The sequence below is a fragment of the Macrobrachium rosenbergii genome, chromosome 8, assembly GCF_040412425.1.
Source record: "Macrobrachium rosenbergii isolate ZJJX-2024 chromosome 8, ASM4041242v1, whole genome shotgun sequence".
NCBI lineage: Eukaryota > Metazoa > Arthropoda > Malacostraca > Decapoda > Palaemonidae > Macrobrachium > Macrobrachium rosenbergii.
In genome coordinates, this window is record NC_089748.1 from 73,138,755 (window position 1) to 73,166,649 (window position 27,895).

The following is a 27,895-nucleotide window of genomic DNA, read 5'->3' on the forward strand; positions in this document are numbered from 1 at the left end:
GTTAATATATTAAACACATTATGATATTATTAGAACTATGATTATTGTTTCATTAAGCACACAGAAAGAAAATTCATTACGAACAACCAAAATTTACTCAAGGCTGTTTGTTTAGAAAACGAAGTACAGTAAGTGACAGATCTCAGGTAAAGCCGTAACACAAGGGATTAACCCTTAAACGCCTACTGGACGTATCATACGTCGACTAAAATTGTCTGTTGGGTGCCAAGTGGATGTACCGTACGTCGACTACAAAAAATTTCAACCTTCGGTCAACTTTGACTCGATCGAAATGGTCGAAAAACGCAATTGTAAGCTAAAACTCTTACATTCTAGTAATATTCAATCATGTACCTTCATTTTGCAACAAATTGGAAGTCTCTAGCACAATATTTCGATTTATGGTGAATTTTTGAAAAAAACTTTTTGCTTACGCCCGCGCGGTAACTCTGCCGAAAATTTCAGAAATTCTTTCGTCATTTTGTCGTAATTTTTGCACTGTTTTATATTAGCCGTTACATAAAGTTTTGTATATGAAAATGTGCACAATTTCATGTACAATACAGCAAAATACAATCCATGGTTGTAGCTTTTATCAGTTTGGAAATATTTTCATATAAACCACGATAACTGCCAAAATTTCAACCTTCGGTCAACTTTGACTCGACCGAAATGGTCAAAAAACGCAATTGTAAGCTAAAACTCTTACATTCTAGTAATATTCAATCATTTACCTTCATTTTGCAACAAATTGGAAGTCTCTAGCACAATATTTCGATTTATGGTGAAGTTTTGAAAAAACTTTTTCCTTACGTCCGCGCCAGAAATTCTTTCGTCACGTTGTCGTAATGTTTGCACCGTTTTATATTAGTCGTTACATAAAGTTTTATGTATGGAGATGTGCGCAATTTCATATAGAATACAACAGAAAATAACTCATGGTTGTAGCTTTTATCACTTTTGAAATATTTTCATATAAATCACGATAACTGCCAAAACTTCAACCTTTGGTCAACTTTAACTCGACCGAAATGGTAAAAAATGCAATTATAAGCCAAAACTCTTACATTCTAGTAATATTCAATCATGTACCTTCATTTTGCAACAAACTGGAAGTCTCTAGCACAATATTTCGATTTATGGTGAATTTCTGAAAAAAAACTTTTTCCTTACGTCTCTGCTACGTAACTCTGCGAACATCTCGGAAATTCTTTAAATCACGTTGTCGTAATGTTTGCATTGTTTTACATTAGTCGTTACATAAACTTTTATATATGAAAATGTGCGCAATTTCATGTAGAATACAACAGAAAATAGCTCATGGTTGTAGCTTTTATCAGTTTTGAAATATTTTCACATAAATCACGATAACTGCCAAAATTTCAACCTTCGGTCAACTTTAACTCGACCGAAATGGTCGAAAAACGCAATTGTAAGCTAAAACTCTTACATTCTAGTAATATTCAATCATTTACCTTCATTTTGCAATAAATTGGAAGTCTCTAGCACAATATTTCGATTTATGGTGAATTTTTGAAAAAAACATTTTCCTTATGTCTGTCACGTGCGTAACTCGCCGAACATCTCAGAAATTCTTTTGTCATGTTGTCGTAATATTTGCACCGTTTTATATTAGTTGTTACATAAATTTTTATATATGAAAATGTGTGCAATTTCATGTACAATACAACGGAAAATAGCTTGTGGTTGTAGCTTTTATCAGTTTTGAAATATTTTCATATAAATCACGATAAATAGAAAAAATTTGACTTTCGGTCAACCTTAACTCGACCGAAATGGTCGAAAACTGCAATTGTAAGCTAAAACACTTACAGTCTAGTAATATTCAATCAATTAGCTTCATTTTTCAACAAATGGGAAGTCTCTAGCACAATATTTCAATTTATGGTGAATTTTTGAAAAAAAAAATTTTTTACGTCGGCGTTACAATTCATGCATCATTTTGTGATAATATTTTCTCTGTGTTGCTTTGATCGTTTTACAATTTGTTATATACCAAAATCATTGCAATTTAGTGTACAATACAAAGAAAAACAAAATAACCTGTTAGCTTGAACCGTTTTGCTCACAGCGATTTGTATAAAATTATATATGCAAAATTTTTTTTGCACTGTCATATATTTCAATATTTAGATATGATAATGATATTTTTTTCATTTCTGATGGTTGCATACTAAACTTCAGGCAATGACAAAAAAGGAGCCAAAATGAACTCTTAATCTTGAAAACTAAGCGTGCTGTGATTTTTGAAAAAAACTTTTTTCCGCTGAGCTAACTCCCGAACGCCACCGCATACGGGGAGACATTTTTGTAAATAGAGGCTCGGCGTTTAAGGGTTAACCTCGAAGGTGAGATTAAAAGGGATAAATAGATATGGCAGAGCTGTATTCTTTTCCTGTCCCCACCCTAGCAATCTTAGAAAGGTAACAAACTGTAGCCTAGGTTAGAAGATAGCTCTGCTATTCCTTCTTCCCCTTTTCTAATTTTTCACCTGCTACTAGCTCTCCTATTTTTAATCCACCTTCTCCCGCACCTGGCTCCCTCGCTTCTGAACCGGATGCCATTGCCAGTCTCGAGTCTAGGTTTAACAAGACTTTAATCTAGTAGTGATACAATGAAGTGGAGTAGGTGTCTACTTGTCCCACCGACGCTCCTAGATGAAGGTCCCTGTCAGACTCCCCTAAATGGGAGGAGGCATACTGGAAGTCTAAGGGAGGTCGGTGGGGTTTGCCCATGGGTCAGTGCCCCCTCAGTCAAACCTGTTGTGCATTCTCAGGTATCGGCAGACAGCCACTGGAAAGGTGTCTTGACAGGAGAAAGTGTTGTGGGAGTGGAGGATGTGGCTGCTTGTCCCACCGATTCTCCTAGACAAAGGTCCCTGTCAGACTTCCCTAAACCTGGGAGGAGGCATACCGGAGGTCCAAGGGAATCAGCGGGTTTTGCTCATGGGTAGTCGCCCCATCAGCCAAGCCTGTCGATCGATCCCAGGCTTCGACAGACAGCCGTTAGAAACGAGTCTCTGTAGATGTGTGTCAGTTGCCATCCGACTCTCAAGACTCCAACCCTGACTTGTAAGTGCCACAAGTGCTTTCTAGATTTTTCTTTTCATGGAAGAGGCAAGCAGGTAATGCTGGCCACTCTTCTTCACTGCCCAGTTAGTGGTTTAAGGAGCCAGGCTCAATCCTCAACCTTTTCCAGCTATGTGAGCATCTGCCTCTAGTTTTGGATCGCCCGACACCAGCTCCCGAGCACTTGGCGCCAGTTGCCAAGCACCTGGCGCCTGCTTCCGAGTACCCGGCGTCAGTCCCAAGCACTTGGCACCAGCTCCCGAGCACTCCTCGGCACCAGTTGCCAAGCACCTGGCACCAGCTCCTGAGCACCTGGTGCCAACACTTCAATATCTATCTCCTGCTTAGAGTGCCAAGCGCCCATTTCTGACTGTGGGTCTCCCAGCCTATGCAGCTCTCCTTCATATTTGTGGGCGAGCTTTCACACTCTTTTTTGGATCCTGCTAGCCCTACCTATCTTGACCTGCCTGATGAGGAGCCATCCAGATGGCAGACCTAGGCTCCCCACATGGTGCTTTCCTCGGGTTCTAGGAAGACACTCAAGGAGATTTTGAAGTTTGGTTTTCTTTGCGCTTAATCCATAGGAAGTTTCTTTCCTATGCCACCGGGGAAGTTCCCTCTTCCCGACACTCGCTGTTTTTATTGGCGAAAATTGTTTTTCGTTGGTAGAACTTTACCTCCTTGTCAAGACCTCTTGGAGTTGTTTGAAGCTTTCAGTTCATTGGACTGGATGGTGAGAGCGCTAGCCTAGAAGATTGACGATTGCAGTTATTTGTCGAGGCTTCACCTCGAAACTGGCTAGGAGACCCTTCTCATGCAAACAAAACCTTCAGGGATGGCTCTCTTGAACTTGCAGCGCTTTTCTCTTTGGGGTTTTTGAAGGAAAGATTTTTGGGTGCTCCTGTTCCACTAAAGGAGTCACTCAAACCCAGAATTGGACCTTCAGTAGAAGTCGACTTAGGATCTTCTGGCACATTCTTCCAAACACCTCCAGGATTCGTCCATGTTTGTTCATAAGACAGTCTCTCCTCTCCAACAACATCCCTTTTGTGGGAGTAAGCCCAAGTCCAGTCTAGGACCCTATCCAATGCCTGCGTCTCAACTGGGAAGTTTCCAGGACGTGGTCTCCAGAAGACAGAATCTTCACATCAACATCAGAGAGCTGAAAGCTATTCTTTTAGGGCTTCAGTGCTTCTCGACCCTAGTTCACAAGACTGTGGCAGTCTATTCAGACCATACCACAGCCCTAACATACATATGAAAGCAAGGCGGCTCTCACTCTTTTCTCTCTGCCAGACAGCAGGAGACCTTCTACTGTAGGCAGATCAAATCGAGTGAGTCTAGTCACTCAATTTTTTCATGGCAAACTAAATATTCTGACCGACGATCTGAGCCGACTAATAGTGGGTTCTTCCCACCGAGTGGACTTGAGATCCCCTGGTCTATTGGAATCTGTGATACTATGGGGCAGGCTGACATTGGACCTGTTTGCCACCTCTAGGAACCATTGCCTTCCTCTTTTTTTGTTCCCAGGCCCTGGACCCTCTAGCATGGGCAACAGATGCCATGTGGCAGATTGGTCCCACTTGGAAAAGAACTATCAAGAGGAGCTCAAGTCCTTGCCCAAGAAATGAGGAAGAAGTCCTCTGTGCACAAGTGGGAGCCAGTCTTCTCGAGTCTAGGGAGAAGTGGGGTATCATAGGGACAGAACAGTGGATTGTCAAGGTTCCGAGGGAGGGCTTCTCCATTCTGTTCATGGAGAACCCTCCTTTGGTCCCTTCTCCCATCATTTTGACGGCCTACTCAAGAAGCTCAGGAGAACATTCGGCCGCTTTTGGAGAAGGTCTCCTCTCTCCTTTGAAAGAGTGTCTTGGAAGAAGTTGAGGACATCAACTCAGAGGGTTTCTTGTACCATCTGGTTGTGTTCCCAAATCATCAAGGTTTGGAGACCAGTCTTCAATGTAAGCAACCTCGATCTCTTCGTCCAGCAGACAAAGTTCAGATGGAGATGAACCAGTCAGTCTTTTCATCCATTCTCTAGGGCAATTGGATGATAACCTCGGATATGCAGGATGCATGCTTCCATTTTCCCTTCCATCCGGACTCCAGGAAGTATCTAAGGTTCATCTTCCAGGACACACACTCAGGTGCCCCATGTCAGTGTCTGAACGCCTCTCTCTCTCAGAGCACCTGGTGCTCCCTGAGCCCCCGTTGCCATCCAAGCCTTGGGGCTGCCAGAGCATCCGGCGCCACCCGAGCGCATGGCGCCAGTTAAATCTCCAGAGTAGGGCTCTTTGCTTCGGCCTCTCTGCAACACCTCAAGTGTTTACTCAGTCCTCGCACCTCTAGCAAATGACTTCATTTAGTAGGCATTAACATCAGTTTATATCTGGATGACTTACCTCTTCGATCCTCTTCAAGGAAAGGCGCATGAAGGTTTTGTACAGCCCTCTCTCAGGAACTGGGAATTATCATCTACCTTCAGAAGCCCCAGTTGACCCCATCACAAAGTTTCTCTATTTGGGGATGAGTCTCAACTCTCGGACTTTTCGGGTTTTTTCTGTCTGCTAAGAGAATTGCCAGCTTTCAGACAGTCCACAAGTTCCTAGTCCCTTCATCTTGCTCAGCCCATCAGTGGATGAGCCTACTGGGACTCTATCGTTCATCAAGACGTTCGTCAAGTTAAGCAAACTTCTCATGAGAGTTTTGCAATTCTTCCTGTAGGCCAACTGGGACATGGAAACACAACCAGACACCTACACATTTCCCATAAACCATATAAACAAGTTGGACCGACGTGGTGGCAGTCCAAACGTAGACTTTCAAAAGGAAAGCCCTTGATCCTCTGAGCCCACTCCTCGGTTCTAGGTTGAGGAGTCCTCTTGGGCTATGCCATTCCGCCCTTCAACATGGTCAAGGAAGTGCCGAACAATTCTTGGGCTCATCGCAACGTTATGATGATTCTGGCCCATGAAAGGATGGTTCCAGGGACTGCTACAGTGGTGGGTGGATTTTCTGAGATTCCTTCCCCTAAAAACCATGTCTATTCAGACAGCCTCACTGTAAGAGATGCCAAAGGGTTGTCCGTTCTTGCCCTGACAGGCTTCAGACTGTCCAGAAGCTTGTCAGAGTGTCAGAGTTTTGGAGGCGCACTGCAGAGGCTATAGCAAGACGGCGTCGATTTCTTAGCCGTGTCTTTCAGGCTAAGTGGGTGAATTTCCGAAGCTGGTGTTTTAGACTCAGTGTTTCTTCCTCGGAGATGTCTGTGACCCAAGTTGCTGATTTCCTTCTTTATGCGAGGAGATCTAGGAATCTCTCATCCTCCACCATTAAGGGGTTTCGAGCTGTGTTCAGTTCAGTGTTTAAACACGGGTCCTGAATCTTGCGTCAATCCAAATCTTAATGACCTCATCAAGACTTTTGATATGCCTAAGCAGGAAATGAAGATCCAGTCTCCTGGAATCTGGACATAGTGTTGGAGTGGCTGACAGGTCCTGCTTTTGAACCCTTTCATTCCTCTTCTTGGAGAAACCTTACTCGGAAGTCTCTGTTCCTCATGGCCTTAGGCTACTGATAACATATTAGCGAGTTCCAAAATATCTATCAAGGGTAAATTTTTCCACAAGGAGACACAGTTTGCTTGTTTACCCTTGGATTTTTAGCCAAGAACGAAGACCTTTCCAAGCCCTGGTCCCGTTCTTTCTCCATTAAGACCTTAATGGATACTTTGGCTCTGAGGAAGGAGAGTTTTATGTCCTGCTAGGGCTTTAAGGTGTTACCTGAGCAGGACCGAGAAGATCAGAGGGCCATCCAGTAACCTCTGGTGCTCTGCCAAGAACCCGTCTCACCCTCCAACTAAGAACGCATTGTCCTTCATCAGAGACTTAATTTCTGAGGAGCACTCTCAGTTTCAGGAGGACATTCTGCCTACTTTTAGAGTGAAAGCTCATGACGTCAGGAGAGTCTCCTCCTTTTTAGCTTTCAGGCACATATGTCACTCACTTCCATTATGCAATTGGCCAATTGGAAGTGAGAACTGATCTCTGCGTCTCACTATTTGAAAGAAATTGAAACAGTGTTTGAAAATTACTGGTCCATTTTCAGTGGCTGACATGATATTGGGGGAGCAAGCATAGGAATCTCTCTTTTCTCCTACTCTCTCTTTGCCTTAGAGTAGGGTGTTGAATTTTCAGGAGCCAGGGGTTGCAATGTACCTGGAGTACCCACCCATCCCAGAGGATGGGGTGTGGTGTTTTCAGTGTAGATGAAAGCATTGTCTGGTTTTTATTGTGGTACTGTGCCCGAGCAAGAGTACTTATTGATGCTTTGCTAGCCATTGGACATATCCTTCACTGCAAAGCTCCCACTTTAGTAGAGGAGCTCCATGGCTATGCCACCATGCCACTACAGGTTAAGCTGAGCACCAACCAGAGGCAGTAATTACCTGTAGTAGTTCTCTTACCAAATAAGGAAATGACAAACAATTTTTTCAGTGCTAGCAACTTTTCTATTTCAAAGATATTACCATAAATTATGTTTTGGGGTAGAATATGTCCATGCATCCCACCTCCTGTCAGTGTGGTATTCAGCTATGTAATTACTTGGTAAGTTACTTATATGAAAGTGTTTTCATTATAAAACTAAGTTTCATATATACTTACCAAGTGATTATGGACTGGAGCCCTCCCCCCTCCCCTCTCATGGACATAAGGGCATAAACTGAATGAGGTTATCTGCCAAGTCGTTTCCAGTACTCCCATTGGTGGGTGGGGCTTGTCACTTACACTAAACTATCGAAGAGCAAGCGGAAACCGTAACTATGTAATTACTTGGTAAGTATATATGAAACTTAATTTTATCATGAAAATAAAATTTTTCTACCAATTCAGATAGCTATCTTAGCTCAGTTAAGAGGACTATCAAAGGTTATGTTATGTAAGGAGACAATAGTCTTCAACTTGGTGGATTGTTTGCTGAAAATGAAATGTATTTCTCTCATTTGCACAAGTCTCGTAAGGAAAGCTTATGATTGTGTATTTTGTTTTGTCCTTTTAAAATATTTGCCAGCTTTACACTGGCTGTGTAAGCAAGTTGTCACTTTGGATAACAGTGAAAGAAACTATATACAGGTAATCATTACCTTTGGGTGTCTAATGGAAGAACTTAGCAGAGAATGTTTTCATAAGAGCAAATTTAGTCAATTTTTGGAATTTCTTTTTATTAATATTTCATATATTGCTCCACATTTCAAGATGTATATGGAATATGGATACCAGACTGTTAGAGGAGTATGAATACTGTAAGTGTACACATTTTCAAACTGCATCATATTAGGTTCTGAATTAGATTTTCAGGAAAGGAAAACGATTGACTGAATGACCTCTGTATTTATACAAACTATTCAGAAGATTCACTGTAAGGGATACTTTCATGTAACCCATGTTTTGTACAGAAAAAGCAAAGCTTAAATCGATAAAGAATATTATTGTGTTAATGGTGTATAAAAATGAATTTAACATTGGTGGAAGTTTCATTAAAATCTTGAGAGAAACATCTTGTTTGATAAGTTCATACAAAATACCTTGCATGTTGTAGTGTTGCAGTACTGAAAGTTTTCTGCAACATCTCTTTGTCCTTTAACTGCATTGGTTTTTGCCTTTTAATTTTCCTTCATTCCATTTGGCCTCTCACAAAGCTTGATAACTTCTGTAACTTGTTCTTACTCCAATTTTCACCTCTTAGGAATACTGTAAATCCATTGCGTCAGCCCTATGTAGTCTAGAAATACGACTGACATCATTAATAAAATAAAAAATAAATAATAAACAATAATAAATATTGCTGTACAAGCATACCAATCTGAAGTCATGCACAGTATTTGGAAACACGGGATAATGTTTTACAGATTAATTGCTGCATTAATTTTGTGGTTCGTTGCAGTCAATGGTTAAGAGACTGATAAGCTATATTTCCTTTTAAATTATATCAATCATGCAAGTCAATAACCCTCTTAGAATGAATGTATTTTATTTTTACGTGAATGTTAATTTTTCAGAAATTGTGAGTGCATGTTGAAGCCAAATATGAAACTATTTTTATGTTTTTAATATTCACATAAGTAGAGAATAGTTTCTCGTAATTTTTGGAACATTAGTTTTGTGGCCAGTTTTTCTCACGTCCTATTAACTGTAGTACATTAGGGAAGATTTTGTCTTGAACCTGGTTTCATGTGTGTAAAATTGTCAACTATACAGGAGATTTTCATGTAAGCAGTTTGGGTGCCATATAGCTTTCATATATCCATTATAAATATTTCTCTTTTGCAGTATTTCTGCTTTCTATTCAGCTGGATCTCCACCACCAAATAATCCACCAACACCAGCTTTCAGCCCACTGGATTCAAGTCCGAGTAGCTGCAAGCCTCATCCTGAGCGTATAGCGCGTAAGTCCAAAAATGGTCAGTGTCCCTTTAGTTTTGTTTTTGAAGTTCCTATCTTTTCAAGTCTCATCCACAAATTTTGAAGGTGAGTTGAAAATTTCAAACCTCTGAGGTAAGATTCAAATGAATATTTCTTGTATCAGGTCATGTTGTGTAGCCCTTTACCCAAGTGTAATGAATTTTTAGCATGATTGTTTATCTCACTGATATATTTGATAGTTAGCTTGTTGACTTATATTTTGTGTGTCCCAGTAGTTTGACAGTTGTGCCAGCCCTTAAGGTGAAATGGTACCATTTTCAGTAATGCTTTTGTAAATCCTGAAATGAAGTTACTGTAATTACAAGTATTATAAAATGAACAGCACTCCCTAGTTGTTCAATGGCATATACCAAGTAGTGATACCTTTAGACATTTCATGTTTCATATCTGTTATTTGTGAGCAAAACTGAGCATGGCAGAATTGATACTTTTTCCATATTCTGAGGGCTTTATTAACATTTTAAATGAATAAATGCATTGTGTAACATTTTTACTATTCAAATTGCTCGCTGTTGTCCTTTCTTGAGAGGGAAAGAACAAGCTATTATAATCATTTCAGTATTTGCTATAAGCAGTCTAGTATGGCCTTTTAAATTGAAGTATTCATTATAAAGTTCATAAAAAAGCTTATAAAAACAAAGCAGTTGAACTCTCACAAGGTGCATTCATAGAATTTCAGTCAAAATTTTGAACTGTACTTATATGTTTTCTTGAATTTTATCTTTTGTATGGTTATATTAATCTTTGCATGCCATATTTGTGCAAAGTTAAGAAATTGGTGACAGTAAACCTTACCACACTTCTTTACCAATATAAGGTTTCTTATGAGACCCTTGCTTTGGTTTGTATTTTGCTGTTTGTATAGCAGTTCTTTTCCTATTGACACCCCTCTTAATTTGTCTGCTTTGTAAGTTTTAAAACTTTTAAATTGATGTTGAGCTGATTTCTTTTGAATAATACAAGAACTTTTCTTGTAATTACTAACTTCTAAGTATATTTGATTGGTTACTTGTGAACCATGCTTAAGAGTAATTTTAAGTGTGGAATGTTGCAGCAGATGTAAGCTTCTTTTCAGTCTCCCTGAGAAACATTGATTTTTCCATTTCCTCTCTGTGTATAAATAGGAAGCTTCTGTAGAGTTTTGCTCTGCCATTAATTTTATTAACCTTGCAGGCTGGGCTAAATATGCATTAACAAAACTCTGAGAGCGGGCAGACTTTAAAGTCATCTAATTTAAAAAACACATCAATGGAAAGAGGAAGATATGCAAATGCACATGGTATACAAAAAATGTAAAAAAATTCTGTACCTTTCACAGGAAGTTGAAAGTGGCTATTTCCAACCTAGTGCAGAGCCTCTTTTCTGAGACACTTTACCAGGCTAATTTTAGCGAGTTGTCCATGTTCTTTCTAATATTTTTTTACACTTTATTTTGAAAAATTACAGTTACAGCTGACATTTCATAAAGGATAAGAACTGCAACCAGCAACAATCCCTGAATACATATATGGTTGATATGTATAAGATACCCTTGGACAGGGAGATGTAGTACCTTTCGTACCTTTCCTGGTGAAATCTCATTGGAGACTATTCTTCCTGTATCACTAAGCTGAGGTGTGAGTGTTGCCAAAAGAGTTGCCATAAGTCATTTATGGCTAATTCAGGTGGTCTGAATATTATCCTGCAAAATGGCGTGAAATAGTGGTTCTCACAGGAGGATATCTGGATCGAACCCAATATCTATTATGCCTCACAAAATCATATCAGGACACAAGGGGTTAAGGAAAATTTTGTACTGCAGAAAATACCTGCTGTACCTGACTAATGAGGGAGGTAATTAGATTTCCTTGTTAACTAGATGACTGCTAACATAAGATTTCAGTTGGTAAGCACTACCATATCTTTCAATTTAGCAGTTGTTATAGCTATTGGGAATTTGAGAAATACAAGCAGTAAAGTTTCTCAAATATTTGTTGTAAATTAAATATAAACATGAGTTATGGCCTTAATCTTCAGTAATCCAAATTATTAGTGTTTGTTAAGGATAAGAATAGTGGCTGAATGCATTGTCTTGAATTTTTATCTTTTGGTTAATTTGCATACTAAGAAGTTTTGTTACCATTCTGAAAGTGACAAGTCGTATAGATGTCCAGTTTTGTGAAGGCTCATTTATGGTCCAAATCATTGCTGGAAAGAGTGTTCCTGCCTCTTTCTTTCAAACTTGGAAACACTATTTACCAAGCTGGTAGAGATTCCTTATATATAAGTTTGTGTGATACATTATTTGGCACAAATTCCATCATTCCACAGAGAAGTGATGCAGTAGTATGCTGTGAATGGTATGATGTAGGCAAAATTGAATGTCTCAGTGTCCCTTTATTCCCCAGTTAAGTCACTTTATATCTTTAACTTTGTCATCTGTATCCTCTGTTCCTGACCTACTCTCTTAATTTCGTGTGTTTCCCGGATTTTACTTCATTTAAGAATGATCTTTTGAGCCAGCTCTGAGAGTCAATGAATTTGGCTTTACTATAGTTGAGGTATTGTGCAAAATAATAATATAATGATGATGAGATGATGGTAATACAGTAAAAGCATCCCTTCACTCATTGAAAGGGTTAATCATGAAAAACTTCTTGTTTTTGACTTGTTAAGGATTAACTTTAATGTTGAATTAACTGTAATACATGTTAAATTTGTCATTGACTGAGATAGAAATGTTCCTTTCACTTTTGTGCTTCATCTTAAGGACTTAGGACAGATGACAAAGTATGTTGCCACCCTGAACACTTATGCAAAGAAATATAAATGAAAACTACTGGGTTGACCTTTGAAGGTGTTTATGCAAAGAAATATAAATGAAAACTACTGGGTTGACCTTTGAAGGTGTTTAGATGAAGAAACTAAGATTTACATTTATTTGGTAATTGGACATAAATGCTCTGTGTTGCCCTAAGATTGCAAGTGTTACTTTGAAATCTGTAGCTTGGTACCAGGAAAGGTCTTGGGATTAAATATGCCAACTTACTGAGTAACTGGGGTATGTTATGTACTTGACTTTCAGGGAATTTGCATCCCTGCCCTTTAGCGCTGGGTTTAGCCAGCCCCATTAGTTAATAAGGTTATTTCAACCAACTTACATATAGCATGAATGTTCTTGTGAGCCTACTGGTCATTGGTAAAGTCAGTACTTGGGCATAATACTTAGTTTCCCATAATGTTGTAAATGTTCTGTGACTTTCAAGTCACAAGCAGCTGAGGTTACCTGTAGATATGAATCATCTGAAGTTGTGATGAAGTTCCAAAGCTTTGGAATGTTAGGTATTAGATAGTGCAAAACTGTAATTAGGTTAAAAACTGAATGGATATCCTGTTGCTGAAGTAGTTTTCCAGCATATTTGAAGTATTAAACAACTTTTAGTGTAACAGATCTAAAAGTTTTAGAACGGTAAAATGTTTTATAATCCATACTTCACGTGGAAGTCTGTGTCTGAACTCAGATGTCAGTATGGTGGTACAATTGGCCGTATAAATTCTTGACTCCTTCAAAGGCTTTAACTCCCAAATACTTTAAAGTTTTGTGGCTTCATCTGCCATATACTTTAAAGTTTTGTGGCATCATAATTTGCAGTGTGTGTTAGAGGACATAAGAATTTTGAAATTTATTGAATTTTCCTCTTTGGCAAATATTTATTTGTGCATGTTGTCTAGATGGTGCTTGATATCCAAAATGCAGTAATACAATTATGAAAAGGGCCGCAGTTCCATTCCCTGCAAGCACGAAGCAATAATTTTAATTTTCCACTTTCATAATACGGTATACTGTACTGTACTGTACTGTACACTGTTTAACTCCATGTATTTTTTCTTATTGTGGTCCTAGGTGACACACTTATGAGCAATTTAATGTGTAGTTTTCTTTTTGATAATTATATACTGTAACAGAAATCTTGAATATTCTGTTCATGAAAGCTTCCTTTGGTATAATGGTGTTACTGTACACCTTTTATCCATGATTGTGCTGCTGTATTATTGATGCTAGTGAATTTCACTAGCTTTTTCTAAATTTGGAATTTTTCTGTTTCTTCTGTCTGTTTCTAAAAAGTACATGTATATAGTCACTTTCTGTTCACATTTGGTTCACTTTTTAAAAGTAATATGTGGATTACATGATTTAGTGTAATTTTGAGTTAAGAACTTATAACATTTTTACTTTGCAGTTATGTTATACAGGTAATTTTGGTCTATGAATGCACTTTATGAATGTTCATAACAAAGCTGGCTGGTATATATATATATATATATATATATATATATATATTGCCATATTAGGTTTGCGTATTATCACATCCTGTGTTTAATAGTGCTACTGAATGTTGTAAGGTAAGTGCATTTATGCATCCAGTTAACTTATATAGACACTTAAGTCTTGATTCCTGACCCTTGTTGATGGCAACCATGTGTTAACAGAAATTGGTAGTGTTTTTTGTTTTTCTTTTAACAGGCTAGTTTGTCTTTTGTGTATTGGAATTTTTTAGGTGCAATGAATATGAATTATTGAGAAAGAAGCAACTAATCGGAATGTGGAAATATTTTTGTGGAATCACGTAAACTAATTTGCATTTCATTCCTTTTTTTATGTCCACAACTACTGTAGTACAAAAATTTTATGCAGTAATGTTTATGGAACTTTCATCCCTTTCAGTATATACTACTGCAAATAATCCGTATAGTATTGAAAGCTTATGTTAACCATCCCTTACAACTTATAATGTTGGGATTGGATCATTTAGTACTGCCTGTCTTCTGTCAGTACACTAAAGGATATAAAATAGGATTCAAAATGTCCATAAAAGTGCTGAGTTTCTCTTGGTTTGTTTCGTTAGCTACTATTCCTGTAACTGTTTGTGTAAAAAATCAGGTTTTGACATAGGAAAAACCTATTTTTGGTAGTCACTTTTGAGTCTTCAAGGAGTTACCTTCCTTGGGTATGTCAGAGCTCCATGGTGACCAAACTAATATTAAAGAATTCTCTGTTAGTTGGTCCCATGGCCAGGTATTGTGTCGTAATGATAAATACTATAACACATGATGGAGTATGTAATGGACTCAAAGCTAAGGGGACTCTTTTCCTTATCTTACAGCGGAGCTGTACCCAGGTTCTTTCCTTTGTCAAACTTGACAGAAGAGGAAGTGATTGTTGTGCATGAGCAGGCCGCCATATTGTCGACAACAGACTGGCAAGAGACCAGGAAGCCATTACTCTGTTGGTAAATGCAGGATGATCCCTCACCTAAATCCCATGCCTTTTTGTCAGGGAAGTGGGAGGGTTTTGAGGACTCAACAGTGACTACCAAAAACAAGTTTTTTCCTATGTTAAAACCAGTTTTTTGATAGTGTAGTCGTGTGTTTCATCCTCAAGGAGCTTTAAAAAGAAGTTGACAGGTAATGAAATGGCTTAAGCTCTCAAATTTTAATCCCAGTACCCCAAAGAAAAAACTTTTCTGGTCTGAGGTCAAGCCACAAGTTTCGAGCCTCATTTATTCCAAATACCTCTCAGGTTTTGGTAACAAATAACAAGAAACTAAACACAAACTTATGTTTCAGGGTATATTTCTACAGTGACTTACCTAAGCATGCTGGGTTTGGTTGCAGTATTGTGGCACCTTCCCCCAGCGATAGTTAGCTGTAGCACCTATGGAGTTAGGACTAACCATACCACCTACTGATACACAGTGTAGTCGAATTTGTTCGAGCTCATGGCAGTAATGTTTTAAGAACACTGTCTCTGATGACCACCCTGTACATTTGGAGACTTCTTTGAAAGAGACATTTCTGAAGAAGACCAAAGACATACTTTCCTAATATCATATGTGATCTAGGAAAGGAGTGTGGATTTGCCTTTTTAATGAGGGACACTAAAATTATTCTCAGTCTCTTGAAGAGAGAGTGGTTTGATTGTGCTGGGGTGTAGGAAAATTGGACCTTCTGGGATGTTTGCCATGACTTCTAGGTAAACCTTACGTGCTTGAACTGGGCCTAATGTTTTGTCTGCTAAATTGAGTTTTCTTGTCAAAATAGATTTCATTCTAAAAGGATTCTCATTCTTGGCTGGTAATGATGGGCCAGGGGACAATAATAAATGATGGTCAACTGTTTGGGTGATGTATCATCCCTGTCTAAGAGAGTCCAGTTCACTAATAGAGCCCTGATGCTAACGCAATCAAGAAGATTGCGTTTTGCAGTATGTAAGTTATGGTTGTGTTGGATCCGCTGAATTGAAGGGCTGACAGAAGTACCAAGTAATTGGAAGCCTTTCAGGAGCAGGTCTTTGTAGTGCAAAAGACTAGAGAAGGGAAGTGACAACTTCTACCCTAGAGTCAATACTGAAACCATAAAGCAGGGGTTCCATTAATGCTGTCTTATATGCCATGATTTGTAACAGCAAAGTATTTGTCTTCAAAAAGGTGTATGATAAAATTTAAAAGTGTTTCCATAGAGATCTCAACTGGGCTCTGAGCATGGATATAATCTAACCATATCTTCCGTACGGACTGGTATTGTTGAATGATGTGTGTAGTTTTTGCACTAGGCACCTAGCAATGTTGGGCGAGTATTTTTCACGGAAAACACTAAAAAATCCATACATGAAGGTCTTGGCTCAGAAAGGAGAATGCATAGACGACTTTTCCTCCTCCTGTCTGGGATAGAACAGCAGATGGTGGTGGAACTGATCTCTTCGCCTGTTGTTGAAATAATAGGAACTAATGCCTGTTTGACCAATTTGGACTATTAAGTAAGCGGTTCCTCTGAGGGTTAGAAACTTACTCAGAACCTTCAAAATCTGGGATAGCAGAGGAAAAAGGTATATTGTCTTCCAGTTGTTCCAGTCTTGTAGGAAGGCATCTCATGCTGTTGCTTGATTGTTCAAGTTCGGAGAAACATACACTGAAAGTTTGTGATTCTCGTATGTGGCAAACAGGTCCACTTGCGGTTGTGGAAGCATGTTGGCTATTGTTTGAAAAGAGTGGTTGTCCAACTTCCACTCTGTTGAGGCTGTCGTTTTCGGTGATAGAGAGTCTGTCAGGTGAATTGCAGACTAAGTGCCACTTCCTAGCTTGAACCATCCGAAGGATGGCTAGCATTACCATATTGAGAGGAGGTGAATGTGATCCCAACCTCTTGATGCAGAACACTGCAGTCATGTTGTCTAGAACCAACAAAATATGTGTCTCCTTTGGAGGTTTGAGTTTTGAGTGAATAAAAGACAGCCATCAACTCCAGGAAACTGGTATGACAATTCCTCAGAGTAGCTGACCACCTTCCTATCGCCAGACAATCCTCCCAATGTCCTCCCCAACCTGTCAACGAGGCATCTGTATGTATTTTCACTTGTACAGACAGAGGAGTCAGGGTGACAACAGGCTGTTTCGCCAAAGACTCCTTCCGGGTCCAAGGTCAGAGTATCTCCCAGCTTTTTTATTCTTTTGATGAGGTTGGTCTCGCATCTTTTTTTTTTTGCATGCGATAGCCAGAATTTGTTCACATTTTTTAGTTGCAATCTGAGTATTGGATCTATTACTGATGCGAACTGCAGCAGGCCCAGCGTACGTTTTAATTGCCATCTGGAAACTGTGGGCTGTGCAAGGAACATTTTGAGGTCTTTGCATATTCTGTTTTGAGTATTGATAGGGAGAGACAATTGGCTGGGAAGAGTATCCTAACATAGTCCCAGCCACTGAAAACATCTGCTGGGCTTGAGGCAGGATTTTTTTTTTCAAATTTATTAGAAAACTTTTGACTGGAGTCAGTTGACCACTGCTCTTAGGTTTCTTACACACTTTTCTTGTGGGCCCCCCAGATTAACCAATCATATAGGTAGGCTATTAGATGTTTTCCTTCTTGTCTGAGTTCTCGAACAACTACTGTTGTTAATTTTGTAAAAATTCTTGAGGCAATGTTTAGCCCAAAGGGCAGACTTTGAACCTGTACATATCTTTCCCTATCCGGAACCCTAGGAAGGGGCAGGAGGGAACAGTGATAGGGACATGCCAATATACATCTTTCAGATCTATAGAAGCTGTCCAGGCCCCTTGTGAAATGATTGAACGTACTTGAGCAACGGTAGTCATCCGAAACTTTTGGCAAACATTGTGCTTGTTCACTGTTGATAGGTCGAGGATCACTCTTCATTTGGAGGAATCCTTTTTGGGGACAATGAAGAGATGTGCTGGTGGTGAATGTACACATTCCTCTATGGCTCCCTTTGACAGGGCCCTCGCACATAATCTTCCAGAGAGGGTTCTGGTTTTTTGGAGGAACCCCTTCAAAGGAGGGGGATGAGACTATTTCCACCCCAGCCTGTGAAAATAATGCTGTCCCCCCCAAGGGGAAGACTTCCATTGCCTGTGATGTCGTTGAAGCAGACCCCAGACCATACATTTCCTATTGGGATCCACCTCTTCCTCTGCCTTTGCCCTTGATGGGTATTCCAGGGGTTGCTTTTCCTTTTCCCCAGTAGGGGTGTCTCTGGACCCTGTGAAAAAAATGTTCTTGCTGTTGTTGTCCCTTTGTAGGGAGTTGTCCTTTCTGACCACTTACCTCATTTTGAGAGAAACTTTTGGGGTTGACTGAAGGCTTATATGATTTTTGGTTATAGTGAGCCCCTTTTTGGTTCGGGTAGAGGGAAGTTTTGGGTTTTTTGTTTTCTGAATTCCCCTTTTCCAAGGAGGCATACACTGTACAGTTCTGTTGGCAGGCTTGCTCATTCAGTTGAGCCACAACAGACTCCTCAAACACATCCTTACAGAAGGGATTAGAGTGTAATAATGAAGTCACATTGGGGAGTGACTTGTTGGAGTCCTCCAGTGTTTCCATTCATGCTGTTGTGCGCCATTCTAGAAAGTCATAGAGTGCTTCCCATAGGGTTCTTACAAGACTTTTGGCCACAACAGCAAAAATTGTTCTGGAATCTTCTGGAAGCCTTTTGGTAGCAACTTCCAGCAATGTGGTAGAGGTTACAATACTAAGGAGGCAGATCCTAGCATGAAAATCTGCTGAGGATGTCCCCTCTGAGATTCTTCTTATAGTGGTCCCAAACTGCTGAGTAACTATGTCTAGAGGGAACTTTTTCCTTTCAAAAGGGAGTTGAAGCATTGCCCATTCTTTGGTGAAATTATTTGGCAAATAGCTTTAATTCTACCATTGTCTCTCCTTTTCTAGTCATTACAAAATTCTGAAAATCTGCCTTCACATGATTATTTTAAAAATGAAGGGACTGAAGGCTGGGGCTACTCAACGAGCAATTTGAGTCTAATCCAAAATAGCAGTAGAGATGCATACCCCATTAACCTAGTAAAGGGTGTTTTCTATAGCTTTTAATGCTATAAACACAGGTTGGAGAAGTTAAGTATACCTTAGTTTAACCAGACCACTGAGCTGATTAACAGCTCTCTTAGGGCTGGCCCGAAGGATTAGACTTATTTTATGTGGCTAAGAACCAATTGGTGACCTAGCAACGGGACCTACAGCTTATTGTGGAATCTGAACCACATTATACCGAGAAATGAATTTTATCCCCAGAAATAAATTCCTCTAATTGTTCATTGGCTGGCCAGAGACTCAAACTCTCGCCTAGCAGAGTGCTAGCCGACAAATCGACCGGCTCGTCCAACGAGGAACTGTACAGGTAGGAGAACCGTTTCTTTTAGTGGTTTCTCAATGTCTGCTGAAGGTGGTACCAGGTGCCTTTCTGTATTAGGGAATACTGCCCTGTCTCAAAATTCTACATGTACAACTTTGATCATGATTTTTCATCGGGAGAGAAAATGCACATCGAGACATCTTGCCAAGGATTATCAGTATCATCAGGGGTGAATATTGTTGCCCCTATTATCTTTTGATCCGAAGTTTTGTAGTCCAAGCTGGCCGATTTGTTGTTTCCAGTCTGAATTCTAACTTCAAACCCTGTTTGGGCAGAATTTGTATTCACTCTCACTTTTTGGTTATAGGATGAAGAATTATTACACTTTGGGGTGTTTAAGACTAACCTAATTAACTTTTTCGGAATCATGTCCCTTATATACTATTGCCGTTCTGTGGCAAGGACATCTTTGACGTTACTCAAAATTTCTTCACGAAATTGATCAAATGTAGCAAACTGTGTATCCCTTTTGGGGGAGCTTGCGCAATCTGAGCTTGAGCAACTGAAGTGTAACTGCCTGTTAACCAAGGGGCAGAAGTCCTGGGTGAATTACTATACCACTCTGAAAATGTAGTAATTTCAGTCAGGGTTAGGTGGATCCTAGTACTGTATCCCTTTTTGGGGGAAAGATCCTCTTCAGCATCTGATAGCTGCAGGGGCGATCGATTTTCTTCTGGATCGATTTTCTTCTGGAAAGTTTCTCCCATGATTAGCTGAAATTTGTGTCCCTAATCGTTCCTGGTTCAGCAGAGCCGTTTCAGTGGCAGTGTCCACTTCATGTCCATTAATAGGGATGTCACTCCCATATAAAGAGTCCTCCACTTCCTCAACAGGGTTAACCTGGGGGCTACTGGGGACTGATGTTTCTGGGTTTTGGCCCAAACATAGATCTTGTTCTGAAAGATATAATCTCCATCTTCCTACTCCTACTGAACCCTAGGACCCATCGAGACAGCTTAAAATGAGCTGTTTCATCCTGAAAACTTGCTGCCAGGAGTGTACTACAAATTTTGCACATATCTGGTGACCAACCAAATTTTCCTGATTTTTTTGTAAGGACTATGCTCATGGCAGTTGGTATGGGCTGTACCCACTGGTAAAAAGTGAACTGAGCAATTTGCTATGGAGCACTTAACCTTAGGGTCCTGCATAATGGCAGCCCTGTAATGATATAAAACGAGTTTCTGTTGGAAACTAGTTAATACTAATTGTCTGTAATCCATATATAGACAGTATATTCAATATTACAGGCCAACTTGATTACAGTGTCTTGCTGCAATATATTTTATTTACCAATTGTTATATGTGTTGAATATCTAAATTAACTTAAACACACACTAAGATTTAGGTTAATTTTGACACCAGTATGTAGCTGTATTATTATACACTGTTAGTCCTTTTGCAAGGGCTATGTGAAATTCAATTTTTGAATGTCAAGCCATTCAAGCTAACTGCTATAAACTAATTTGTTTATTTAACCCAGGCTAATGTTTTATATGGCTTAGGTTAATGCTTCTAGCATAATTTACCTTTAGACTAAGAATAGAGGATTTATTAGTGTTCTCGCTTAACCTATTCTAGGCCACCGACTAGTCTAGGCTTATTTAAATTATATATATATATATATATATATATATATATATATATATATATATATATATATATATATATATATATATATATATATATTATATATATGAAGTTACAAAGTGATCAAGCACCTGGTTATCACACAAATAATACCAAAAAGTTACCTCACATCGACCAGATACTTGAAACCTCATAACAAAGATGTTTGACTGAATCTCTAAAGGTACAGTGATCCCATAAACTTACTTATCACTTGAGAAAATCAATGTAACTTTATCAAGTTATGGGTGAGGCAACAATTCATTAGTTATATCCAGACTAGTGGAAAATGGGTATCACTTCAACAAACACTGTAGCTGTCTCCCTGGTTCTATTTTACCTAGATAAGTCTCAGGTGAACAAACATATACATCACTTACCTTGTACACATTCATTAATGTCTCTAATTACTGGTGGTCAAATTGAAACGCTGTGTTTTTAAAAAAACTTTAAGCAAACAGGTTTATTTCTAAGTTCAAAAGTCATATGTCGAGTTTACAATCTTAAAAGATTTATATTAATTAACAACAGTGTAAGATTTAAGTATTGTTAATCAAGTTTAATTCACAAAACTATCACTCAAGTTTTAAGCATATACCTGATTAATTAAACACAAACATTCACCAAAATATTACTGACTGGAATCCACATAAACATTTTCTAAAATCTCAATAATAGGTAGGCACTAACAAAATGTTAAGAAATCACCAGCACAAAACTTTGAAACACAGTAATTATAAAATTATAGTAATACGATAACACAGACATATAAGAATGAAATATGCAAAAATGGAAATACACCAACCACCAAAAAATATGCTTAAAGATTATATCAATCTTTCAAAAGATTACTTCACTTTAAAAAAAAAAATTAAACACGTCTTTCTAAGACTTTCTCATAGACAACACTGCCAAGTCACAAAGACCTGTACAAATATAATTAGCAGCAAGACACATTAGAACTCACAATAAGAGATATGTTCAGCTCTTATCAAAATAATAATTCTCTTTCACCTAGAACATCACTTTAACTCTTAACATAACAAAACCCAGTAATCACCACATTACCTTTTGTAAAAATGTACCATCACACACTTTACACGATACTTGTATAGCACAAATACCTTGGATCACCTCTTAAGACGAATACACTCCTTGGGTGAATTTAACAAAATTTTTACCAGTATTATAGTAACCAGTAAACAGTAATTGAGAGAGAGAGAGAGAGAGTGAGACAGGACCTATTGCCTGGAGCCCCTGATCCTAACTGCCTGACTCTGGATCAGCACTGCACTTTAAACTGCAACAAGCCCTCCCAGAATACATGATACATAAAGTGTACATACATTCATACAAGTATACATGTATGTATGGAATACATACACGGCTGGAGCTTCGAGCACCTTATCTCTTATCTGTGATAGACGTTTCCTGGGACACTTACACACTTGAACAAACAAAAGGAAGTGCTTTTAGACCCAAAACTGGCTGGCTGTCAACATGTCATCTCCAACTCTCTTACTGTTCCTCATTCCATTACATACATATATATACATATATGTATACTGTATATATATGTATATATATAAAGATATATATACATATATATATAGATATGTATAAACAGGGTGTTTCAAAATTAGAGCCCCCCCCCTCTATAGCATAAACCAAAACTAATATGGACAAAAACAAAAGTAATTCAGAAGTTTTCACCAATAGTGAGTTTTATTAACCCTTAAATGCCGAGCCTCTATTTACAAAAACGTCTCCCGTATGCCGGCGGCGTTAAGGAGTTAAGCGCGAAGCGGAAAAAGTTTTTTTTTCAAAAAATCACAGCACGCTTAGTTTTTAAGATTAAGAGTTCATTTTTGGCTCCTTTTTTTGTCATTGCCTGAAATTTAGTATGCAACCATCAGAAATGAAAAAAAATATCTATCATATATAAATACTGAAATATATGACAGCGCAAAAAAAATGTTCATATATAATTTTATACAAATCGCGCTGTGAGCAAAACGGTTAAAGCTAACGGATTATTTTTTTTCCTTGTATTGTACACTAAATTGCGATGATTTTGGTATATAACAAATTTTAAAACGATCAAAGCAACACAGAGAAAATATTATCACAATATGATGCATGAATCCGTAATGAGCGGACGTAAAAAATATTTTTTCAAAAATTCACCATAAATCGAAATATTGTGCTAGAGACTTCCCGTTTGTTGAAAAATGAAGCTAATTGATTGAATATTACTAGACTGTAAGTGTTTTAGCGTACAATTTCAGTTTTCGACCATTTCGGTCGAGTTAAATTTGACCAAAGGTCGAATTTTCTCTATTTATCGTAATTTATGGGAAAATATTTCAAAACTGATAAAAGCTACAACCATGAGTTATTTTCTGTTGTATTCTACATGAAATTGCGCACATTTTCATATATAAAAGTTTATGTAATGACTAATATAAAACGGTGCAAACATTACGACAACGTGACGAAAGAATTTCCGAGATGTTCGGCCGAGTTACCGCGCGCAGACGTAAGGAAAAAGTTTTTTCAAAAATTCATCATAAATCGAAATATTGTGCTAGAGACTTCCAATTTGTTGCAAAATGAAGGTAAATGATTGAATATTACTAGAATGTAAGAGTTTTGGCTTACAATTGCATTTTTTTACCATTTCAGTTGAGTCAAAGTTGACCGAAGGTTGAAATTTTGGCAGTTATCGAGATTTATATGAAAATATTTCCAAACTGATAAAAGCTACAACCATGGGTTGTATTTTACATGAAATTGCGCACATTTTCATATATAAAACTTTACGTAACAGCTAATATAAAACAGTGCAAAAATTACGACAAAATGACGAAAGAATTTCTGAAATTTTTCGGCCGAGTTACCATGTAGCGGACATAAGGAAAAGTTTTTTCAAAAATTCACCATAAATCGAAATATTGTGCTAGAGACTTCCAATTTGTTGCAAAATGAAGGTAAATGATTGAATATTACTAGAATGTAAGAGTTTTAGCTTAAAATTGCATTTTTCGACCATTTCGGTCGAGTCAAAGTTGACCGAAGGTTGAAATTTTTTGTAGTCGATGTACGGTACGTCCACTTGGCACCCAACAGACAATTTTAGTCGACGTATGATACGTCCAGTAGGCGTTTAAGGGTTAATTCCGTGTGTTTAGTAGATTCTGGTATTCAAATAAAGTTTATAATAACATGTTTTTCTTATGCTTAGTGTAATTTATCCCAATTGGTGTTAAAATATGTGAAAAGTAAAAAAATTATGCAGCGTGCATCTGAATACAAGCTCTTGTTGTTGACTTCGGCGGGTGTTGTTATTAAATTTAGACTTATCATTACAATACTTTATGATCTCTGTATTCGTTAACATTATTTATTGACAAAACATATTTCTGAGGGAGATTTTTAGGTTAGTAAATAAGTTTCAATTCACATTACTTTGTAATTATTTGAAAACAATGATGCTAATTGGACAAAATATTTGCAACCAGTCAGCTAGCAGGAAACTTTTCTGAACTAAAAGGGCACCCCTGCGAGTGAGTGCAAATGCGCCTTGGTAAAAAAAACCAAGTTTAGCCTGCGAATAGCTCTAATCCACGAATACTTAAAATCCCTCTAAAAACAGTTATAACTGCTTAGTTTGATAGTTCAAAAACACCAAAAAACCCTCTAAAAATGCTTATACTGTACTGAATATTTTAATAGTTTTATCACAAAAAGTGCATTTAGTCATGGAAATGATATGAAAATATAGTAATTTGTGAATATTTCTCTATGAAAAATACAGCAAATAGGCAAATTTTCCCTGAATAATATGTGTATATATATGTTTCACAGAGAAATCCACGAATAGGTGAAGTTGCAAATCCGGAACCGCGAATAGGCGGGACTCCACTGTATATATAGTTATACTACACTCTGTAAAACTTTAATTGAATTTGGTTCAGTCTTCTTGGAGAAATAAGCATTTAGTTTTGAAAACAGAAAGTTTTGAGAAAACAGCAAAACAAATAAATTTTTGGACTTCCAAGAATCCTGAGATAATCAGGACATCTTTAGCAAGTTATCCCCCTATCATTATAACCCGGTTTCTGTATGACGCTACTGCGAGAGAGAATGGGATATTTTAGTGGGTGACGATTATTTTTGTATAAAATTTTGGCACATTTTATACAGGATGTTCTTTTACAAGGCCATAAATGCAATGAAGAAAATTGTCAGCGACCCAGTCTAAACACTTTTTTTAGCAATAACATTTCAAGATATGTTTGTTTACACATAAAACAGTCCAAAACAGTGTGTAACTCAAACTTGATCGTATCCAGGGTTGTTCATACAGACTTTGTTTTTTACAATTGGTGGTTCACAGTGATATACAATTGATGAAAATTGTCCATGAACGCATCCAAACATTTTTTTTAGCACTAATGTTTCAAGACTTGTTTATTTACACAGAAAACAGTCCAAAACATTGTATAACTAACTTGATCCTATCCTGACTTAGTTATACAGACATTTTTTACAAGTTGTTTTTTTTTTTTTTACAATTTATGGTTTACAGTACCATACAAGCAATGAACAAAATTGTCAATTAACCAATTAAAAATATTTTTTTATTATTATAGTTTCAGAATATGTTTATTTAGGCATAAAACAGTTGAAAACTGGTAATAACTAAAATTCGATTATTCCTCAAAATTTGGCGGTTGGCCCACCCCTTGTAGAGCATAGCTCTGACAGTTTTCAAGATAAACTGCTCAATTTTATTTCATTTTGCAGCTGAATGATTGCTGCATACAATGGCATAGAAGTCCACCCAAAATATCATAAGCAGGTAAAATAATGAGATACATGAAAAATTTGCATTTTCCCCTTAGTAAATAATTTGCCCATAAAAACATTTCCATCAAGTCATCATTGTTAATCCGTTAGATACCCAGGTAAATTATAGCACTGAAAGTATTAAAAAAATGAATGACAAAGTAGAGTTGCTTCTTCCGCAAGAAAAGTGCTAAGTCACCCACGCGATATGTGCAGAAAACTCCTTATACCTTTTTTTGTTCAAAACTTGTAGCTCCAATAATTGTCAAAGTAGACGGCTCAATTTTGTTTCATTTTGTTGCTGAATGATTGTTCTATACAGTAGTGTAAAACATCCCCCCAAAGTAACTTATGTAGGTGGAGTAATGAGTAGAAATTACGAGATACAAGAAAACATTTGCGATAAACAGATATTACCCAGATAAATTACACAATTTTTGTAATGCAAAAGTTGTTATTATACCAAGGAAAATATGAAAAATGAAGGACAAAGTAACATCACGTTTTCCGTAAAATAAGTGGCGCCCAGTCAAATGTTCGTTCCTTCCCCCCCCCACTCTCTCTCTCTCTCTCTCTCTCTCTCTCTCTCTCTCTCTCTCTCTCTCTCTCTCTCTCTCTCTCTCTCTCTCTCTCTCTCTCTCTCTCTCTCTCAGAAAAAAGATGACTCATGTAATTGTAGAATAAAAATAAAACTACTGTATACAAAATAAAAAACATTTTATTTTAAAAAATTCTCTCTCGTGCATGCGTTCATGGAAAGAAGTAATGTAATTAGTTATGGACTAAAAATCTAAAACTATACAAAAATATTAAATATATGCCTGTTACATATGTATAAAAGATATTCTCTCTCTCTCTCTTGCAGAAAAAATATTATACAAAACAAATACTGTAAACATACATGTTACTTATGTATAAAAAATATCAGGAACTTTCACTAAAAATTATCCTCATCTTGTCTGCTGCTTTGTGCAGTTTTTTTTTTGGATGTTTGGGTATGTTCATCAGTATGTGATGGACTTAAATTTTGGATGACGTTTATATACAATACTGGTAAGCGAAAGGGTTAAGATAAAGTTTTGTCATGTTAAAGGATTTATGAATGAAATGTGTAATGTAGGTCTCAAAATGAGATGAGAGATTTTTCGTACTCACAGTTCTATAATGTGTGCAGGAATGATAGTGGGTAGAACTTAGTATCAAAATCTTTTTATATGTACCTCCCTTTTTGGTACTGCAGTTTGTGGATGTTTATTTAAATTTTACTAAAATACAAAGGAAATTTTAGTTCTTATTAGAGGAAAGTTGCTATCTTTTGATATATTCTATATTCATGTGTTAGTGCACCTGTTTACTGTAGTAAGAATATGGTGCACTGATATGCATCTCTTATTTATTGTTTTAGAATGTACAGTATATTTGATAATGAGATATTGCATGCATATATTAATTTTATTGATAATGGATTTAATATTTTCAGTCAGTGCAAAGAGTATTTCAAATTGTCAAGATTGACATTTCAGTAAATTTGGCTTGGAATTAGATTTTTAAAGCTCATCTTGAGGATAAAAAATATTCAGTTTAAGCTTTAATTTACACTTAATACTGAGGAGAGTTTGTATTGCATAGTACTGAATAATTTTCTAGATGGATCATTGCTTTGTGAGCTCAGCCAGTTTCAAATGTGTATACTGTTTGTGGATTTTCATTATTAACCCTTTAATGCCGAAGCCCTATTTTCAAAAATGTCTTCCCAGTATGCCGGCCCTCCGGAGGTAGCGCTGAAGCGGATAAAAGATTTTTCAAAAATCACAGCGCACTTAGTTTTCAAGATTAAGAGTTCATTTTGGCTCCTTTTTCTCATTGCCTGAAGTTTAGTATGCAATCATCAGAAATGAAAAAATATCATCATATATAAATATTGGAATATATGACAGCGAAAAAAAACTCGTGATATAATTGTATACAAATCGCATGTAAGGAAAAAAAAAAACGGTTAAAGCTAATGAGTTAATTTTTTTAGTTGTATTGTACACTAAATTGCGATGATTTTGGTATATAACAGATTGTAAATGATTAAAGCAACACAGAGAAAATATTATCACAAAATGATGCATGAATTGCAAATGAGCGGACGTAAAAAA

At 37.5% G+C, this 27,895-nt stretch overlaps 1 protein-coding gene across 3 annotated transcripts in view; it reads left to right on the forward strand.

Annotated features, from left to right (window-relative positions):
- AMPKalpha (AMP-activated protein kinase alpha subunit) overlaps positions 1-27,895 on the forward strand; it is a 170,760-nt gene that overhangs the window by 110,943 nt on the left and 31,922 nt on the right. For 2 of the 3 annotated variants that reach the window (XR_010853811.1, XM_067108014.1), the window contains one exon: positions 9,416-9,546. Coding sequence is in view for 2 of the 3 variants with exons in the window: in XM_067108014.1 (XP_066964115.1) it covers positions 9,416-9,546 (131 nt within the window). In the remaining variant the exon portion in view is untranslated. The remainder of the gene's footprint in view (positions 1-9,415; positions 9,547-27,895) is intronic. The other variant, XM_067108015.1, reaches the window with a different exon arrangement.